The sequence below is a fragment of the Oncorhynchus masou genome, unplaced genomic scaffold, assembly GCF_036934945.1.
Source record: "Oncorhynchus masou masou isolate Uvic2021 unplaced genomic scaffold, UVic_Omas_1.1 unplaced_scaffold_4413, whole genome shotgun sequence".
Taxonomy (NCBI): domain Eukaryota; kingdom Metazoa; phylum Chordata; class Actinopteri; order Salmoniformes; family Salmonidae; genus Oncorhynchus; species Oncorhynchus masou.
This window is the reverse complement of record NW_027010805.1, coordinates 1-22,405: the sequence shown is the minus strand read 5'-3', so window position 1 is coordinate 22,405 and position 22,405 is coordinate 1. Positions and strand designations below refer to the sequence as shown.

At 45.8% G+C, this 22,405-nt stretch overlaps 1 protein-coding gene across 1 annotated transcript; it reads right to left on the bottom strand.

The window, feature by feature from the left end:
* Positions 1–8,526: 8,526 nt before the first annotated feature.
* LOC135535081 (proton-coupled amino acid transporter 1-like) lies at positions 8,527–18,048 on the bottom strand (the record flags this gene model as incomplete). The annotated part of the gene is made up of 4 exons (XM_064961806.1): positions 17,772–18,048; positions 14,885–14,983; positions 14,540–14,706; positions 8,527–8,696 (listed from the first exon to the last, which is right to left on the bottom strand). Coding segments are annotated over exons 1-4 (628 nt in total), but the record flags the coding sequence as incomplete, so codon positions are not given.
* Positions 18,049–22,405: the final 4,357 nt, after the last annotated feature.

Genomic DNA, 22,405 nt, shown 5'->3' with positions numbered 1-22,405 from the left:
TACAACGCGGTAGCAACACCAACATGACTACAACGCGGTAGCAACACAACATGACTACAACGCGGTAGCAACACAACATGACTACAACGCGGTAGCAACACAACATGACTACAACGCGGTAGCAACACAACATGACTACAACGCGGTAGCAACACAACATGACTAGGCTTCCATCCTTTCATCTCTTCCCTCTGCTCATACCTTCTCCAACCTTTCTCCTGACTCTGCCTCCTCAACCCTCCTCTCTTCCCTTTCTGCATCCTTTGACTCTCTATGTCCCCTATCCTCCAGGCCGGCTCGGTCCTCCCCTCCCGCTCCGTGGCTCGATGACTCATTGCGAGCTCACAGAACAGAGCTCCGGGCAGCCGGCGGAAATGGAGGAAAACTCGCCTCCCTGCGGACCTGGCATCCTTTCACTCCCTCCTCTCTACATTTTCCTCCTCTGTCTCTGCTGCTAAAGCCACTTTCTACCACTCTAAATTCCAAGCATCTGCCTCTAACCCTAGGAAGCTCTTTGCCACCTTCTCCTCCCTCCTGAATCCTCCTCCCCCTCCCCCCTCCTCCCTCTCTGCAGATGACTTCGTCAACCATTTTGAAAAGAAGGTCGACGACATCCGATCCTCGTTTGCTAAGTCAAACGACACCGCTGGTTCTGCTCACACTGCCCTACCCTGTGCTCTGACCTCTTTCTCCCCTCTCTCTCCAGATGAAATCTCGCTTCTTGTGACGGCCGGCCGCCCAACAACCTGCCCGCTCGACCCTATCCCCTCCGCTCTCCTCCAGACCATTTCCGGGGACCTTCTCCCTTACCTCACCTCGCTCATCAACTCATCCCTGACCGCTGGCTACGTCCCTTCCGTCTTCAAGAGAGCGAGAGTTGCACCCCTTCTGAAGAAACCTACACTCGATCCCTCCGATGTCAACAACTACAGACCAGTATCCCTTCTTTCTTTTCTCTCCAAAACTCTTGAACGTGCCGTCCTTGGCCAGCTCTCCCTCTATCTCTCTCAGAATGACCTTCTTGATCCAAATCAGTCAGGTTTCAAGACTAGTCATTCAACTGAGACTGCTCTTCTCTGCATCACGGAGGCGCTCCGCACTGCTAAAGCTAACTCTCTCTCCTCTGCTCTCATCCTTCTAGACCTATCGGCTGCCTTCGATACTGTGAACCATCAGATCCTCCTCTCCACCCTCTCCGAGTTGGGCATCTCCGGCGCGGCCCACGCTTGGATTGCGTCCTACCTGACAGGTCGCTCCTACCAGGTGGCGTGGCGAGAATCTGTCTCCTCGCCACGCGCTCTCACCACTGGTGTCCCCCAGGGCTCTGTTCTAGGCCCTCTCCTATTCTCGCTATACACCAAGTCACTTGGCTCTGTCATAACCTCACATGGTCTCTCCTATCATTGCTATGCAGACGACACACAATTAATCTTCTCCTTTCCCCCTTCTGATGACCAGGTGGCGAATCGCATCTCTGCATGTCTGGCAGACATATCAGTGTGGATGACGGATCACCACCTCAAGCTGAACCTCGGCAAGACGGAGCTGCTCTTCCTCCCGGGGAAGGACTGCCCGTTCCATGATCTCGCCATCACGGTTGACAACTCCATTGTGTCCTCCTCCCAGAGCGCTAAGAACCTTGGCGTGATCCTGGACAACACCCTGTCGTTCTCAACCAACATCATGGCGGTGGCCCGTTCCTGTAGGTTCATGCTCTACAACATCCGCAGAGTACGACCCTGCCTCACACAGGAAGCGGCGCAGGTCCTAATCCAGGCACTTGTCATCTCCCGTCTGGATTACTGCAACTCGCTGTTGGCTGGGCTCCCTGCCTGTGCCATTAAACCCCTACAACTCATCCAGAACGCCGCAGCCCGTCTGGTGTTCAACCTTCCCAAGTTCTCTCACGTCACCCCGCTCCTCCGCTCTCTCCACTGGCTTCCAGTTGAAGCTCGCATCCGCTACAAGACCATGGTGCTTGCCTACGGAGCTGTGAGGGGAACGGCACCGCAGTACCTCCAGGCTCTGATCAGGCCCTACACCCAAGCAAGGGCACTGCGTTCATCCACCTCTGGCCTGCTCGCCTCCCTACCATTGAGGAAGTACAGTTCCCGCTCAGCCCAGTCAAAACTGTTCGCTGCTCTGGCCCCCAATGGTGGAACAAACTCCCTCACGACGCCAGGACAGCGGAGTCAATCACCACCTTCCGGAGACACCTGAAACCCCACCTCTTCAAGGAATACCTAGGATAGGATAAGTAATCCTTCTCACCCCCCCCCCTTAATGACTTAGATGCACTATTGTAAAGTGGCTGTTCCACTGGATGTCAGAAGGTGAATTCACCAATTTGTAAGTCGCTCTGGATAAGAGCGTCTGCTAAATGACTTAAATGTAAATGTAAAATGACTACAAAGCGGTAGCAACACAACATGACTACAACGCGGTAGCAACACCAACATGACTACAACGCGGTAGCAACACCAACATGACTACAACGCGGTAGCAACACCAACATGACTACAACGCGGTAGAAACACCAACATGACTACAACGCGGTAGAAACACCAACATGACTACAACGCGGTAGCAACACCAACATGACTACAACGCGGTAGCAACACCAACATGACTACAACGCGGTAGCAACACCAACATGACTACAACGCGGTAGCAACACCAACATGACTACAACGCGGTAGCAACACCAACATGACTACAACGCGGTAGCAACACCAACATGACTACAACGCGGTAGCAACACCAACATGACTACAACGCGTAGCAACACCAACAAGACTACAACGCGGTAGCAACACCAACATGACTACAACGCGGTAGCAACACCAACATGACTACAACGCGGTAGCAACACCAACATGACTACAACGCGGTAGCAACACCAACATGACTACAACGCGGTAGCAACACCAACATGACTACAACGCGGTAGTTCATTCTACCAATTGCATGGCTATTAACAAGAGGAATCTGAAATTCATGGCTCTTTTACAAGAGATACCACTGAGAGAAAGGGAGAGAGAGATACCACCGAGAGAGAGAGAGATACCACCGAGAGAGAGAGAGATACCACCGAGAGAGAGAGAGATACCACCGAGAGAGAGAGAGATACCACCGAGAGAGAGAGAGATACCACCGAGAGAAAGGGAGAGCAAGAGAGCGAGAGAGCGAAATGTAAGGCAGAGAGAGAGAGACAGAGAGAGAAAGAGCCACAGAGAGAAAGAGCCACAGAGAGAGAGCGAGAGCCAGAGAGAGAGCCAGAGAGAGAGCCAAAGAGAGAGCCAGAGAGAGAGCCAGAGAGAGAGCCAGAGAGAGAGCCCTCTCTGATGAGAGTAGGCTACCCCTCGTGTTGGGGGAGGACGCAAAGAGATGTGGGTTGGCAGCACACTACATTGCTGCCTGTCATAATATGAGGGGCAGTGTCTGACAGACCAATCAACCTGCACATATACTCTACAGTATGCTTATTGTTATTGTTCAATGTGTGGTTATTTTGACTCTTGGTTAATGTTGTTACTGTTGTCCCATTGACAATTTTGATTATCTTAATATTGTAAAAATCCAAAATAAGCTTTGCCAATATGTACATTGTTACGTCATGCCAATAAAGCAAATTGAATTTAAAATTGAGAGACACACACGCACAGAGAGAGAGCGAAAGAGACACATTTGACCCCAATAAGTACCGTGGGATATGCATCAACAGCAACCTCTGCATTATCATTAACAGCAAACACTGTACATTTACTCAGTGAAAACAATGTACTGAGCAAATGTCAAATTGGCTTTTTACCAAATTACCGTACAACAGACCACGTATTCACCCTGCACACCCTAATTGACAAACAAACAAACAAACCAAAGGCAAAGTCTTCTCATGCTTTGTTGATTTCAAAAAAGCCTTCGACTCAATTTGGCATGAGGGTCTGCTATACAAATTGATGGGAAGTGGTGTTGGGGGAAAAACATACGACATTATAAAATCCATGTACACAAACAACAAGTGTGCGGTTAAAATAGGCACATTTCTTCCCACAGGGCCGTGTTTTTATTTTATTTTATTCTTTATTTAACCTCTAACCAGGTAGGCTAGTTGAGAACAAGTTCTCATTTACAACTGCAACCTGGCCAAGATAAAGCAAAACAGTGTGACACAGACAACAACACAGAGTTACTCATGGAGTAAACAGTAAACAAGCTAATAAAACAATGTCGAAGGCACAGTAGAAAAAATAATGTCTATATACATTGTGTGCAAAAGGCATGAGGTGGTAAGGCAATAAATAGGCCATAGGAGAATAATTACAATTTAGCAGATTAATACTAGAGTGATAAATGAGCAGATGATGTGCAAGTAGAGATACTGGTGTGCAAAAGAGCAGCAAAGTAAATAAAATAAAAACAGTATGGAGATGAGGTAGGTAGATTGGGTGGCTATTTACAGATGGACTATGTACAGCTGCAGCGATCGGTTAGTTGCTCAGTTAGCTGATGTTTAAAGTTAGTGAGGGAAATAAGTCTCCAACTTCAGCGATATTTGCAATTCGTTCCAGTCACTGGCAGCAGAGAACTGGAAGGAAAGGCGGCCAAATGAGGTGTTGGCTTTGGGGATGATCAGTGAGATATACCTGCTGGAGCGCGTGCTACGGATGGGTGTTGCCATCGTGACCAGTGAACTGAGATAAGGAGGAGCTTTACCTAGCATGGCCTTGTAGATGACCTGGAGCCAGTGGGTCTGGCGACGAATATGTAGCGAGGGCCAGCCGACTAGAGCATACAGGTCGCAGTGGTGAGTGGTATAAGGTGATTTGGTAACAAAACGGATGGCACTGTGATAGACTGCATCCAGTTTGCTGAGTAGAGAGATGGAAGCTATTTTGTAGATGACGTCGCCGAAGTCGAGGATCGGTTGGATAGTCAGTTTTACTAGGGTAAGTTTGGCGGCGTGAGTGAAGGAGGCATTGTTACGAAATAGAAAGCCGATTCTAGATTTGATTTTGGATTGGCGATGTTTAATATGAGTCTGGAAGGAGAGTTTACAAATACCTAGGTGTCTGGCGAGACTGTAGTTGTCCACATATTCTAGGTCGGAACCGTCCAGGATGGTGATGGTAGTCGTGTGGGCAGGAATGCAGCTTAAGACCCACCCACTTCACCATATATATAAACAAAATTGGCGCGGGCACTAGAACAGTCTGCAGCACCCGGCTTCACACTAATAAGAATCTGAAGTGAAATGTCTACTGTTTGCTGATGATCTGGTGCTTTTGTCCCCAACCAAGGAGGGTCTACAGCAGCACCTAGATCTGTCCCCAACCAAGGAGGGCCTACAGCAGCACCTAGATCTGTCCCCAACCAAGGAGGACCTACAGCAGCACCTAGATCTGTCCCCAACCAAGGAGGGCCTACAGCAGCACCTAGATCTTCTGCACAGATTCTGTCAGAACCAGGCACTGACAGTAAATCTCAATAAGACAAAAACTAATGGTGTTCCAAAAAAGGTCCAGTTCTCAGGACCACAAATACAAATTCCGTCTAGACACCGTTGCCCTTGAGCACACAAAAAACTATACATACCTCGGCCAAAATATCAGCACCACAGGTAACTTCCACAAAGCTGTGGACGATTTGAGAGACAAGGCAAGAAAGGCATTCTATGCCATCAAAAGGATCCCTATCCCAGTCTGCTGTTCCCACATGCTTCAAGAGGGCCACCATTGTTTCTGTTCCCAAAAAGCTAAAATAACTGAGCTAAATGACTAACGCCCCGTTGCACTCACTTCCGCCATCATGAAGTGCTTTGAGAGACTAGTCAAGGACCATATCACCTCCACCCTACCTGACACCCTAGACCCACTCCAATTTGCTTACCGCCCCAATAGGTCCACAGACGACACAATTGCAACCACACTGCACACTGCCCTAACCCATCTGGACAAGAGGAACACCTATGTAAGAATGCTGTTCATCGATTACAGCTCAGCATTTAACACCATAGTACCCTCCAAATCCATCATCAAGCTCGAGACCCTGGGTCTCGTCCCGGCCCTGTGCAACTGGGTCGTGGACTTCCTGACGGGCCGCCCCCAGGTGTTGAGGGTAGGGAACAACATCTCCACCCCGCTGATCCTCAACACTGGGTCGCCACAAGGGTGCGGTCTCAGCCCTTTCCTGAACTTCCTGTTCACCCATGACTGCGTGGCCAAGCACGCCTCCAACTCAATCATCAAGTTAACAGACGACACTACAGTGGTAGGCTTGATTACAACGACGAAACGGCCTACAGGGAGGAAGTGAAGGCTCTGCGAGTGTGGTGTCAGGAAAATAACCATGGACCGTGGATGATCGTGGACTTCAGGAAACAGCAGAGGGAACACCCCCTTATCCACAGCGACGGGACAGTAGTAGAGGAGGTGGAAAGTTAAGTTCCTCGGCGTACACATCACGGACAAACTGAATTGGTCCACCCATACAGACAGCGTGGTGAAGAAGGCACAGCAGCGCCTCTTCAACCTCAGGAGGCTGAAGAAATGTGGCTTGTCACCTAAGACCCTCAAACTTTTACAGATGCACAATCGAGAGCATCCTGTCGGGCTATATCACCGCCTGGTACGGCAACTGCTCCGCCCACACCCGTAAGGCTCTCCAGAGGGTAGTGAGGTCTGCACAACGCAACTACCTGCCCTCCAGGACACCTACACCACCCGATGTCACAGGAAGGCCATAAAGATCATCAAGGACAACAACCACTCGAGCCACTGCCTGTTCACCCCGCTACCATCCAGAAGGCGAGGTCAGTACAGGTGCATCAAAGCTGGGACAGAGAGACTGAAAAACAGCTTCTATCTCAAGGCCATCAGACTGTTAAACAGGCACCACTAACATTGAGTGGCTGCTGCCAACATACTGTCTCAACTCCAGCCATTTTAATAATGGAAAAATGTATGTAATAAATGTATCACTAGCCACTTTAAATAATGTTTACATACCATACATCTCATATATATTTTTATTTTATTTTACCAGGCAAATCAGTTAAGAACAAATTCTTATTTTCAATGACAGCCTAGGAACAGTGGGTTAACTGCCTGTTCAGGGGCAGAACAACAGATTTGTACCTTGTCAGCTCGGGGGTTTGAACTTGCAACCTTTCAGTTACTAGTCCAACACTAACCACTAGGCTACCCTGCCGCCCCAGGTGTATATACTGTACTCTATATCATCTACTGCATCTTGCCTATGCCGTTCGGCCATCGCTCATTCATATATCTTTCTGTACATATTCTTATTCATTCCTTTACACTTGTGTGTATAAGGTAGTTGTTGTGAAATTGTTAGATTACTTGTTAGATATTACTGCACGGTCGGAACTAGAAGCACAAGCATTTCGCTACACTTGCATTAGCATCTGCTAACCGCGTGTATGTGACCATTAGCATCTGCTAACCGCGTGTATGTGACCATTAGCATCTGCTAACCACGTGTATGTGACCATTAGCATCTGCTAACCGCGTGTATGTGACCATTAGCATCTGCTAACCGCGTGTATGTGACCATTAGCATCTGCTAACCGCGTGTATGTGACCATTAGCATCTGCTAACCGCGTGTATGTGACCATTAGCATCTGCTAACCGCGTGTATGTGACCATTAGCATCTGCTAACCGCGTGTATGTGACCATTAGCATCTGCTAACCGCGTGTATGTGACCATTAGCATCTGCTAACCGCGTGTATGTGACCATTAGCATCTGCTAACCGCTTGTATGTGACCATTAGCATCTGCTAACCGCTTGTATGTGACCATTAGCATCTGCTAACCGCGTGTATGTGACTGTCATGTCTTCTGCCGAAGTCGTTGCCTCTCCTTGTTCGGGCGGTGCTCGGCGGTCGACGTCACCGGCCTTCTAGCCATCATCGATCCATTTTCCATTGGTTTTGTCTAGTCTTCCCACACACCTGTTTTCAATCCCATTCATTACCTGTTGTGTATTTAACCCTCTGTTTCCACCCATGTCTTTGTCAGAGATTGTTTTATTGTCAGTGTTGTTTATTTGTTGTGTTGGTGCGCGACGGGTCCTCGTACCCATGTTTGTTCATGTATGTATTTAGTGTTATGGAGCATGTTACGTGGACATGTATTAAGACATAATTTACACTCCATTTTGACTCTCCTGCGCCTGACTTGCCACCTATACGCACCGCGCTGACAGTGACAAAATTTGATGAACATAAAATTCAACATGCCAATCAGCATCTGGCTAAAAATGTTTGAATCAGTTATAGAACCCATTGCCCTTTATGGTTGTGGGGTCTGGGGTCTGCTCACCAACCAAGAATTCACAAAAAATGGGACAAACACCAAATTGAGACTTGTGGTCAATTTGCAGTGTACAAAATATTATAACAAAATTTGGCCTGATGTTTTCAGAGTCTAGCCAGATGCAATACTACACACTGAGGCATTGGAGATGGTAGACTGCCCTGGGGGCGGCAGACGTCATACTCACAGGTGAAGACTACGAGCGCAGTGCGGATCAGGAGATCAACCGTCAGTTCCCATCTCTCTGAGAAGCGGGACAACACAGGAGGAATCAGGATCGCAGCTGGCACGTAGAACTGAAGGGCAAAGGTGATGTAGATACCGAAACAGTAGAGAAGCTTTACAACCTGATACATCCTGGAGAGACACACAGAGAGAGAGAGAGAGACACAGAGAGAGAGAGAGAGACACACAGAGAGAGAGAGAGAGAGACACACAGAGAGAGAGAGAGAGACACACAGAGAGAGAGAGAGAGACACACAGAGAGAGAGAGAGACACACAGAGAGAGAGAGAGACACACAGAGAGAGAGAGAGACACACAGAGAGAGAGACACACAGAGAGAGAGACAGACAGAGAGAGACAGACAGAGATACAGAGAGACACAGAGAGAGAGAGAGAGAGAGACACACAGAGAGAGAGACAGAGAGGTTAAAGTCACAGCAAAGGCTGACACACACAACCACCATGGTTTTATTGATGACTGCATTTCAAGTTCCAGAGACGACATCATATTCATTAATGAGTCGGGCTAATTATTAAGTAATCAGTAACAGTAAGTAACAGTCAGACAGCACAGCACTTTGACAATGATACATCATGTAGAAACAGCAACCGAGACGGTAGTTACAATCTGATGCCTTTTGATGGCTGCAATTCAAGTTGGGAGTGAGCCCCTGTATGAGAGTAGTCTGATATGAATGAGCCCCTGTATGAGAGTAGTCTGATATGAATGAGCCCCTGTATGAGAGTAGTCTGATATGAATGAGCCCCTGTAAGACAGTAGTCTGATATGAATGACAGTAGTCTGATATGAATGAGCCCCTGTAAGACAGTAGTCTGATATGAATGAGCCCCTGTATGACAGTAGTCTGATATGAATGAGCCCCTGTATGACAGTAGTCTGATATGAATGAGCCCCTGTATGACAGTAGTCTGATATGAATGAGCCCCTGTATGACAGTAGTCTGATATGAATGAGCCCCTGTATGACAGTAGTCTGATATGAATGAGCCCCTGTAAGACAGTAGTCTGATATGAATGAGCCCCTGTAAGACAGTAATGTAGTCTGATATGACCTGGCTAGATCCAGTTAACATCCAATCAATGCCACTGATTAGTCAGCTCATTGAGGAACAGGGTAGTGATACTCCAGCTCAGACAAACAGGCATGAAAACCATTCAGATGTATGTACGGAACTGCCGTTTGTTGTTTTCCATCGTGACAAAGTTAAAGAGCGTCTCCTACCAGCCTATAGATAGTCAGAACAGAAGGTATCCAGTTTAGATGCCCAGGTGGATGAAACAGACTGACCTATTGGCACAGCTTCATGTCATTTGAGCCAGGTGGTTAGGGGTGTGTGTGTGTGTGTGTGTGTAGATTTGTGTGTGTGTGTTTATTTATAGGTGTGTGTGTGCACGGCCACTATCCTATCCTGTAATGCCGGCCCTACTCACAGCTGAGAGCAGCTCCGAGAGCACAGTGGAATTGGTCGTGAGCCACGCCTCCTCACAGCTTCACTGGTCAACTCTCTTTCATGCTGCCTCCCTCTGACCTGTTCAATCTGTTCCTTCTAGATCTACCCGACTGATCTGTTCCTTCTAGATCTACCCGACTGATCTGTTCCTTCTAGATCTACCCGACTGATCTGTTCCTTCTAGATCTACCCGACTGATCTGTTCCTTCTAGATCTACCCGACTGATCTGTTCCTTCTAGATCTACCCGACTGATCTGTTCCTTCTAGATCTACCCGACTGATCTGTTCCTTCTAGATCTACCCGACTGATCTGTTCCTTCTAGATCTACCCGACTGATCTGTTCCTTCTAGATCTACCCGACTGATCTGTTCCTTCTAGATCTACCCAACTGATCTGTTCCTTCTAGATCTAGAAGTAGTCTGGATTACTTTGATGACACGATTGAGCAAAGAATCAGTCGGCTTTACTGCCTTAAATTGAATTCTCCCTGTGGCTCATGATGTCTGATTCATGGTGTCTTGTAACCTGCCACCATGGATGAACGTGACTGCTGCATCTCCCTGTCATTGTGTCAGTGTCTCCATAGAGACGGATACAGGAGTGGTATTTACAGAACACCTCCCAGTCATTGTGTCAGTGTCTCCATAGAGACAGATACAGGAGTGGTATTTACAGAACACCTACCAGTCATTGTGTCAGTGTCTCCATAGAGACAGATACAGGAGTGGTATTTACAGAACACCTACCAGTCATTGTGTCTGTGTCTCCATAGAGACAGATACAGGAGTGGTATTTACAGAACACCTCCCAGTCATTGTGTCAGTGTCTCCATAGAGACAGATACGGAAGTGGTATTTACAGAACACCTCCCAGTCAATGTGTCAGTGTCTCCATAGAGACAGATACAGGAGTGGTATTTAAAGAACACCTACCAGTCAGTGTCTCCATAGAGATGGATACAGGAGTGGTATTTACAGAACACCTCCCAGTCAATGTGTCAGTGTCTCCATAGAGACAGATACAGGAGTGGTATTTACAGAACACCTCCCAGTCATTGTGTCTGTGTCTCCATAGAGACAGATACAGGAGTGGTATTTAAAGAACACCTCCCAGTCATTGTGTCTGTGTCTCCATAGAGACAGATACAGGAGTGGTATTTACAGAACACCTCCCAGTCATTGTGTCAGTGTCTCCATAGAGACAGATACGGAAGTGGTATTTACAGAACACCTCCCAGTCAATGTGTCAGTGTCTCCATAGAGACGGATACAGGAGTGGTATTTAAAGAACACCTACCAGTCAGTGTCTCCATAGAGATGGATACAGGAGTGGTATTTACAGAACACCTCCCAGTCATTGTGTCTGTGTCTCCATAGAGACAGATACAGGAGTGGTATTTACAGAACACCTCCCAGTCATTGTGTCTGTGTCTCCATAGAGACAGATACAGGAGTGGTATTTACAGAACACCTCCCAGTCAATGTGTCAGTGTCTCCATAGAGACGGATACAGGCGTGGTATTTACAGAACACCTCCCAGTCATTGTGTCAGTGTCTCCATAGAGACAGATACAGGAGTGGTATTTAAAGAACACCTCCCAGTCATTGTGTCTGTGTCTCCATAGAGACAGATACGGAAGTGGTATTTACAGAACACCTCCCAGTCATTGTGTCTGTGTCTCCATAGAGACAGATACGGAAGTGGTATTTACAGAACACCTCCCAGTCAATGTGTCAGTGTCTCCATAGAGACGGATACAGGAGTGGTATTTACAGAACACCTCCCAGTCAGTGTCTCCATAGAGACAGATACAGGAGTGGTATTTACAGAACATCAAATCAAATGTTATTTGTCACATACACATGGTTAGCAGATGTTAATGTGAGTGTAGTGAAATGCTTGTGCTTCTAGTTCCGACAATGCAGTAATAACCGTGATAATTTTTTTTACATCAATTTCCATTATTAAAGTGGTTGGAGTTGAGTCAGTATGTTGGTAGCAGCCACTCAATGTTAGTGATGGCTGTTTAACAGTCTGATGGTCTTGAGATAAACAGGTTCTTTCAGTCTCTCGGTCCAAGCTTTGATGCACCTGTACTGACCTCGCCTTCTGGATGATAGCGGGGTGAACAGGCAGTGGCTCGGGTGGTTGTCCTTGATGATCTTTATGGCCTTCCTGTGACATCGGGTGGTGTAGGTGTCCTGGAGGGCAGGTAGTTTGCCCCCGGTGATGCATTGTGCAGACCTCACTACCCTCTGGAGAGCCTTATGGTTGTGGGCGGAGCAGTTGCCGTGCCAGGCGGTGATACAGCCCGCCAGGATGCTCTTGATTGTGCATCTGTAAAAGTTTGAGTGCTTTTGGTGACAAGCCGAATTTCTTCAGCCTCCTGAGGTTGAAGAGGCGCTACTGCGCCTTCTTCACGACGCTGTCTGTGTGGGTGGACCAATTCAGTTTATCCGTGATGTGTACGCTGAGTCACTTAAAATTGACTACCCTCTCCACTACTGTCCCGTCGATGTGGATAGGGGGGTGCCCCCTCTGCTGTTTCCTGAAGTCCACGATCATCTCCTTTGTTTTGTTGATGTTGAGTCAATCACCACCTTCCGGAGACACCTGAAACCCCACCTCTTCAAGGAATACCTAGGATAAGATAAGTAATCCTTCTCACCACCCCCCCCCTTAATGATTTAGATGCACTATTGTAAAGTGGCTGTTCCACTGGATGTCAGCGTCTGCTAAATGACTTAAATGTAAATGTAAATGAGTGTGAGGTTATTTTCCTGACACCACACTCCGAGGGCCCTCACCTCCTCCCTGTAGGCCGTCTCTTCGTTGTTGGAAATCAAACCTACCACTGCAGTGTTGTCCTCAAACTTGATGATTGAGTTGGAGGCGTGCATGGCAACGCAGCCATGGGTGAACAGGGAGTACAGGAGAGGGCTCAGAACGCACCCTTGTGGGGCCCCAGTGTTGAGGATCAGCGGGGTGGAGATGTTGTTACCTACCCTCACAACCTGGGGGCGGCCCGACAGTCCGTACAGGGCGGGGGTCGAGACCCAGGGTATCGAGCTTGATGACGAATTTGGAGGGTACTATGGTGTTAAATGCTGAGCTGTAGTCGATGAACATCATTCTCAATTAGGTATTCCTCTTGTCCAGATGGGTTAGGGCAGTGTGCAGTGTGGTTGCGATTGCGTCGTCTGTGGACCTATTGGGGTGGTAAGCACATTGGAGTGGGTCTAGGGTGTCAGGTAGGGTGGAGGTGATATGGTCCTTGACTAGTCACTCAAAGCACTTCATGATGACGGAAGTGCGTGCTACGGAGCGATGGTCATTTAGCTCAGTTACCTTAGGTTTCTTGGGAACAGGAACAATGGTGGCCCTCTTGAAGCATGTGGGGACAGCAGACTGGGATAGGGATTGATTGAATAAGTCTGTAAACACAACAGCCAGCTGGTCTGCGCATGCTCCGAGGACGCGGTTGGGGATGCCGTCTGGGCCTGCAGCCTTGCGAGGGTTGACACGTTTAAATGTTTTACTCGCGTCGGCTGCAGTGAAGGAGAGTCCGCAGGTTTTCGTAGCGGGCCGTGTCAGTAGCACTGTATTGTCCACAAAGCGGGCAAAGAAGTTGTTTAGTCTGTCTGGGAGCAAGACATCCTGGTCCGCGACAAGGCTGGTTTTCTTTTGTAGTCTGTGATTGACTGCAGACCCTGCCACATACCTCGTGTCTGAGCCGTTGAATTGCGACTCTACTTTGTCTCTTAGGGCCACAGTAAAGAGAGAGAGGGAGAGGATGATATTTTGGGCCACAGTAAAGAGAGAGAGAGAGAGAGAGAGAGAGAGAGAGAGAGAGAGAGAGAGAGAGAGAGAGATCCTATTTTGGTCAAATCTTCAAGACGATGCACATTTCGGGCAATCCAAAAATGACCAAAAGCCTTTCGATGAATATAATTATGACCAGTGTTACACTTAAAAAATACAGCTGCTTTGTGATTCTATACAGCACCATCTCTTCAGTATCTATGTGATGATTCTATACAGCACCATCTCTTCAGTATCTATGTGATTCTATACAGCACCATCTCTTCAGTATCTATGTGATGATTCTATACAGCACCATCTCTTCAGTATCTATGTGATTCTATACAGCACCATCTCTTCAGTATCTATGTGATGATTCTATACAGCACCATCTCTTCAGTATCTATGTGATTCTATACAGCACCATCTCTTCAGTATCTATGTGATTCAATACAGCACCATCTCTTCAGTATCTATGTGATTCTATACAGCACCATCTCTTCAGTATCTATGTGATTCTATACAGCACCATCTCTTCAGTATCTATGTGATTCTATACAGCACCATCTCTTCAGTATCTATGTGATTCTATACAGCACCATCTCTTCAGTATCTATGTGATTCTATACAGCACCATCTCTTCAGTATCTATGTGATTCTATACAGCACCATCTCTTCAGGACATTGTAAGCAGAGCTCACCAGCAGTTGGGTAAGTTAAGGGTGACACTTCCCCCTATGGCCTCTCCAAAGGTGATGTACCCTACGGTCCCCAAGCTGATATAGAGGAAGGTGACGATGCCCATACCCAGACATAGAACCATATTGAAACTCTGAGGCTTCTGCATCTTGTTCTCCAGGGGCAGGACCTGAGACATGGAGAGGAACAACGTTTGGTGACACTTCACCTGAAGTTGCCATTATACCAATGAAACTACACCTTACTAACTGTAGTGACGTTGTAATACCATGGAATTACGTCAGTATTAACATGGTAATAATGTTTCTTTTTGCAGCATATGTTCAACATGAACAGTAATACGTTACCACTCCTATCCCCTCGAAAGCAAAGATGGCCGTTCCAAAGAAGAGAGGGTAGTCTTTGGCATGACCCACCTTGGGCAGGTTGATATGATTTGGGATGTTCTGGAAATCAAAACAGGAAAAAAAAAGTCGGTTGAATATCACATTAAGTCCAGTAAGGTCATTAAATAACAATGCACAGCAGTTAACATTATAGGATGTTTGAGACTTGGCATAGATTCTACTTGTGTCTGGAGCTCTATTGGAGGGATACGACATCGTTCTTCCACCACAAACTCCATCAGAAGCACACAGCCAATCAGCCGCCCCAATGGTCAGGGTCCCCCTGGAGGGAGGACTCTTTTTCTAGCCATGGTAGCCAAAGATAATGGGCTAACAGGCCATTTTTTATACACGACGCTAAGCATGATGGGATGTTAACTGCATAATTAACTCAGAAACCACATCTGTGTGGCAGCACCCGCGTTCAGTATACTTTGTGTCCTTCATTTACTCAAGCAGTTTCTTTTATTGACGCAGGTACCTGTATTTTGATCTATTATACATCGCTTTGGGATAGTGATCATTTGAAGTGGCTCCATTTGCCCCCAGAATGCATTTGTTCACCATTCTGAATGTCTTAAGTAGAGATGGGCAACTTTGATGGAGGTGGGGGCCACAAAACCAATCAGAACTCATGATGAAGGGCCACAGGGGTTCATGGGTCTGCACCCACGTCGATGCCCACAGAGTCAGAGCTGGCTCTAGCCTATTTGTTTGTTTTAAACACGTTTGCTGCAATTATACAGATCTGGAGCAGAGATAACATTTAGCCATGGAGCAGAGAGAACATTTAGCCATGGAGCAGAGAGAACAATGTACAGTTTTTAACATGATATCTGATGATCAATGGGGGCCCCCCAGTCAGTAATTTGACCAGGATTATTTTATAAATTAAGATAGCTGGCAGCTAGACTCACTATTAAATGTTAGCTGACATTGACTAACTGAGTAACTGTCAGTGACTGGCATAAAAAGAGAACTGCTGATGTACAACCAAATTTCGAAAATTGCACCTTGGGTATTCTACTATTGTAACTCTCACCAGTAAATTAAAACCATGACAGAGTTCCTAGTTGCCCTGGTCTAAATTGAATTGGAACCCTCACCCCCCCACCACCACCCCCCCCTCCGGTCTTGGTCTCGACCAAAACACTGCCTGTCTCTAGTCATTGGCTCTTCATCCATAACAACCACAACCCAATCAGTGGAGAAATGGGGGTGGCGGGGCTGGATGCTATAGAATGCCTACATTAGAATGATATCATATTGTTGGAACATTTCATTATATACATAACAGGCAGTGGATTTAGATGGCTACTACAGTTATGAATGGATGTTTTGTTATGAACGGATAACATTGTTAAGAATGGATGTTTTGTTTATAAGAATGGATAACATTGTTAAGAACGGATAACATTGTTAAGAATGGATAACATTTTTAAGAATGGATAACATTGTTAAGAACGGATGTTTTGTTAAGAATGGATAACATTGTTAAGAACGGATGTTTTTGGAGTTTTGCATCGAGCAAGTTATGTATTTACTGTAATTCAGCTTTTAAGTGCCAACGTCATGAATAAACCAACTAAAGCTGAGACTGAGGGAACGGCCCAGTGTGTTACAGGCTTTTACATTCATTTTTCAAGGTTAACACATTGGTGTCACCTCGTTAGTCAGAAGGTGTTGCACCTGTGTTGGCTTGACATTTCATTAGTCAGAAGGTGGTGTACCTGTGTTGGCCCAGGGTATATGTAAGAGTGTCTGGCCCAGGGTATATGTAAGAGTGTCTGGCCCAGGGTATATGTAAGAGTGTCTGGCCCAGGGTATATGTAAGAGTGTCTGGCCCAGGGTATATGTAAGAGTGTCTGGCCCAGGGTATATGTAAGAGTGTCTGGCCCAGGGGATATTTAAGTGTCTGGCCCAGGGGATATTTAAGTGTCTGGCCCAGGGTATATGTAAGAGTGTCTGGCCCAGGGGATATTTACTAGTGTCTGGCCCAGGGTATATGTAAGAGTGTCTGGCCCAGGGGGTATTTAATAGTGGCTGGCCCAGTGGCTGGCCCAGAGGGTTAACACCTTTAGTTGGCTCTCCCCATTTTGATTTCTAACAAACAAAAGCAAAATCTGATTTTCCCCTGTTCTGCTCCACTTTGTGGTCTCCTTCCTGTCGAAGTTTGGTGTTGTTTTTTTAAAATTGTGTTTGCCTCTTCTTGGGCAAATTTTTACTGGGTGCTCATGGTGGGTGTCTTTTAGGTCCCAGTTGTTGCAAGTCAACTTTCAGTAGACAACTTAATGAGTGTTTTTCAGAACCCCTCCTAAAACCCCACCAGTTTTGTTTTGGTTGTTGTTAGTGATTCTTCGTTAGTTCCCCCTTCTGTTTGACAACATTTTGGGGGGGGTTTCTTGCTAGGGAATCTAACACGTGTCATGGGACTGGAGTGTATTCATTAGTGCACACTGTAGCAAACTGTACGAAAATGTTTTGCAACAGAAAACGTTTCCCGCAATGAAAAGTTGCGTTTCTTATTCGGACAAGTTCATGTTAGTCTCTCCCCCAAAAGACAGTCCTGCAGTACAGTACCTACCATGAAGCAGAAGATGCAGTCCTGCAGTACCTACCATGAAGCAGAAAATGCAGTCCTGCAGTACCTACCATGAAGCAGATGAAAGTCCTGCAGTACCTACCATGAAGCAGAAGACAGCCCTGCAGTACCTACCATGAAGCAGAAGATGCAGTCCTGCAGTACCTACCGTGAAGCAGAAGATGCAGTCCTGCAGTACCTACCGTGAAGCAGAAGACAGTCCTGCAGTACCTACCGTGAAGCAGAAGACAGTCCTGCAGTACCTACCGTGAAGCAGAAGAAGTAGATGAGGACCAGACTAGTACACATGGCCAGGTTGGCTGCCAGAGAGAGTGGGGCCAGATACTTCAGGTTTGGGGTGAACACCAGGAGTATAATGGCTGGCAGGAAACACAACATGTAGAGACGGGAGTCAAAGCTGGGGACGGTCACAGCCGTCTGGTTTCTGTGGCAGTTCATGGTTGTCCCGTTAGAAGCCTCCACCACCTGAAGGAACAATGCCAAAGTATAGTGAACACATAGTAGGGTATCCTTCTCTCACGTCATGCCATCCTAAACTGTACTCTGCTGGATCTGGTATTTTCTTCATATTGCCCTTTCCAGCAAGGTGCAAGCAACTGATGGCTTTGGATGTCTGAACTTTAAATGTTATGAATCATTAGTTATAATAGAGACCTGGGGGGTGCCATAGCCGAGAGACTACACCAGAGGCTAATGGTTATCTGTAGGAGGAAGGTATATGGTGGTTGCAATTAAGCTTGGAATGTACTGACAGTAGGGAAAGCGATCACATGTGGCAGGCTTTGATAAGGGGAGAGAGAGTCATGGATTAGTGATGAAGGGGGTGGAGGTCAGGTCACATTAAGGGGGAAGGAAACTTATTGTCCGTATCACTTAGTTTCCTGCCTAGCAATAAAGATCATGTTTAGCGAGAAGGAGGAGACTTCACCCAAAGAGGGGTACAAATACCACCACTATTTTAAACATGTTTTTGTCGCTTCAACAGTTTGATCATTTGGGAAGAATAAACGTGGTGTAAGCTTTCACAGTGCCTGTTGAGTTCTTACTCTAATAATTAGAACCTAATGGTTGGCGTTGTCGGCACACACCTTACCGGTTATGAGATCATCAGTGGTCATGTCTTCCATTTCCTAATAATTGCTCCCACAGTTGATTTCTTCAAACCAAGCTGCTTACCTATTGCAGATTCAGTCTTCCCAGCCTGGTGCAGGTCTACAATTTTTTTTCTGGTGTCCTTTGGAGTGTGACTGTGAGGTTGTGGACAGGTGTCTTTTATACTGATAACAAGTTCAAACAGGTGCCATTAATACAGGTAATGAGTGGAGGACAGAGGAGCCTCTTAAAGAAGTTAAAGGTCTGTGAGAGCCATAAATCTTGCTTATTTGTAGGTGACCAAATACTTATTTTCAACCATAATTTGCAAATAAATTCATTAAAAATCCTACAAATGTGATTTTCTGGATTTTTTTCTCTCATTTTTTCTGTCATAGTTGAAGTGTACCTTACAGGCCTCTCATCTTTTTAAGTGGGAGAACTTGCACAATTGGTAGCTGACTAAATACTTTTTTGCCCCACTGCATGAGATCACGTCTTACACAACTTTTTAATAGATGCCAGGATCAAATATTGCGGATTCCTTATGGTGAGAAATTGGCTAAATTTGCCAAAGGAAAAAGCATATTGGGTTGAAGGATCTAGTCGAAATACCAGGGAGATTGGTTCTAAAGAGGAAACGCATTAACATTATCTGGCCAAACACTCCTCGCGAACTCAGAAAACCGTGGGAGGTTTTTAATCTCATGTGAGACATTGTCCTTTATTACGAATAGATTTACATTTTATGTTGTCTTACTCTGAAATAGATTTCTAGAATGGACGAAAAAGGTGGAGGGGTCACGAGGAATTAGCGCATAAGGGTACCACACCTAAAATGAACGTAACATTTTTTGTTCATGAACATGGTAGTGTGGTTGTCATGCAGAATCATGGGGGAAAGAGACCAGTGAATTGTGGGACTCATGGCGAGAATAAGTCACCGTGTCTAAGGGTAGTACATGCTAAATCAAAAATACATAAAAGGATGGGGTGGATTAAAACATGAAGTGGAGTATGGACCGTGGATTCACCATTATCTTCTTTGGTTTATAATTAATACTTCTGGATTGCTGATTAAGATGTAGCATAGTGAATGCTAATGAAATGTACACTTTGTTTTCCAGAAGAGGGGGGTTTTCATTATCTCTCGCTGGAATGTTCCCAGAGACTGTGGTGTTGGGGAGAGCAGTTAGTGATATTCAGCAGTTTTAAGTGTAAAAGGGTCTGAATTAGAAACGGAGTTCCCAGATAAGGCCTGTTCATGTGTGTTTTTGACACACACACACACACACACACACACACACACACACACACACCCGGTTATGAGTATGTGTTATTGGTGTTGATACTGTGGGATTTATTTTGTGTGGGGTCTTATCAACTTGGTTTTAAATTGGGTATGCAATTACTTTACGAGATACCATTATTCCCTTATAGAGTTATCAAGAGTTGTAATTCTGAGTTGATTGGTTATTCGAATGTGTTTACTTTTGATGGAACATGTTTTTGAATCACGATGTGAACCATGTGTTCGAAGGGGAAATAGTTCCCAGGGGCCCTGGGCTTTGGGTAAAATACACAAATGTATTTTGTTCAGTCTGCAGAAGGAAAACTATGTTAATAATGGGTTGACAGTTACTCCAAATGGACTGTGAATGTGTGAATTGATGATTTCATTTTTTTGTGTCTTTGTATCGATACAAATTACACCAGATTGGGTCTACTGTATTGTTGGGTTAGGGTGCTAATTCTCTGATCTGGTAACTCTTCAGAGAGGTCAGCAGTAGAATAAGGGAGTATGAACTAACTTTGACAATGGTTGTTTCTACAGTAACAGCATGTTGTTATGCTCTTTGACATTTGTCGTAGAGATAATGTTATTTAAGAAAATTGGGAATGTAATAATTTGTCATACAGTCTGGATTTCATGAATCCGAAATGAACTGAACTGTATTTTTGATCTGTCCTCTCGAGGTCATCATAGAAGGTGATGTTCGATGGGGTCTTAATGCATGTAGGAATAATGACCACAAACAGTGTGTGTGAAACTCAAACCCCTCCCTCACCGGCTGAAGAAAGAGCAACGTTCAATGTGACAGTGACTTTTAACACTCCAATCTGAGTCCGAGCCATTAACCTGGGTACGGCAGCAGGAGTGTGCCATGAGTCCGGAGACCGCGCATATGGAGTGAGCATGGAGAGAGATTACATTCAAACTTCTATCATGCTCCTGGTGTACTGCTGAGAGAAATGGACCAGACAATGGTGGTAGCGGCTCAGGTGAGAGGCTTGTGTATGTGGGGAAAAAACGTATTACTTTATATTGAAATCGGGACATTACCAAGGACCATCAAAAGTGACAGACAAGAGTTACATATGTGCCGTTGGGAAGGTGGAAACGCCCGGGAGGAGAGGGGGTGGGATTGAAGAAGGCCTACACACTGCAAACAATTTAGACAAAGAATACATTGAGATACCGATCTTTCATTACCATGCCTCTCACAACAGGAAAACAGGGACAAAAGGGGGTTGTAATGAGAATAGTCATTACCGGCAATTAAAGGCCCCCGTTTATAAATGTACATTCTAACCGTGATGATGTGTGCCAGGTTGAGAAGCTCAAATTCGCGTGATAAGACTCAAAGTAGAACACTAAGAACTGTTTTCTAAATTTGAGTTGGATAATTTATAAAATGATTTAGTTATGATTCAGCTACAGCGAGAGAGAGTTGCTCTCAAACTGTGAAGGGTGGGTGTATTGCTCAAAATGTATTATGCCTAGGGAGGGCTCTAGAAACCTTATCTTTAAGCGTCCTTAGACAGGGAGGTTATTAGAGAACTCACTGGATGATAGCTAGGTTCAAACATCATTTTGGTTTTTTTTACCGTGTCATCAGAATTGTAATGTTAAATCGCAACAATACGTATAGATTGCTGGAGGATACGGTACAATGCATTGCATACAAGGCTCATAGTCTGTGTCATGCGTTATTAACACCCAAGGATGAAAATGGAAGGAGCCGGGCATCACAAGGGCACGGAACATAAACAGATGGACAGTTCTTTCCCCAGTTTGAGTCGCATCAAAGGTGCTGTAAAATTAATTTATTTTTTTTCCCCTCTTTCCTTTTCAAGTCAATATGTTTTTAGGTTTCGTGGAATCATTGTTCCTGAGGAAGGACAGATTTATATAACCTAAATTAATTTAAGAATGTTTTAGTATGTTTATAACTGTAGAAGTGCATTAGGAGTAGTGACTAGTGTGTTATGGGTTAGATGGAATGCTATATGTGCACATGTATCTGTAGCAGGAGGCGAGGTTCACATGAGGCCTGTGGTTGAGACAGAAGGTTAACACAAGGTTGTTAAGGTTGTTATGGGAGATGGAATGTGACTGGGGTGGAGATCAGTGGAGGCTCATTAAGGAAGGTTGTTAAGGGAGATGGAATGTGACTGGGGTGGAGATCAGTGGAGGTTCATTAAGGAAGGTTGTTAAGGGAGATGGAATGTGACTGGGGTGGAGATCAGTGGAGGCTCATTAAGGAAGGTTGTTATGGGAGATGGAATGTGACTGGGGTGGAGATCAGTGGAGGTTCATTAAGGAAGGTTGTTAAGGGAGATGGAATGTGACTGGGGTGAGATCAGTGGAGGCTCATTAAGGAAGGTTGTTATGGAGATGGAATGTGACTGGGGTGGAGATCAGTGGAGGCTCATTAAGGAAGGTTGTTATGGGAGATGGAATGTGACTGGGGTGGAGATCAGTGGAGGCTCATTAAGGAAGGTTG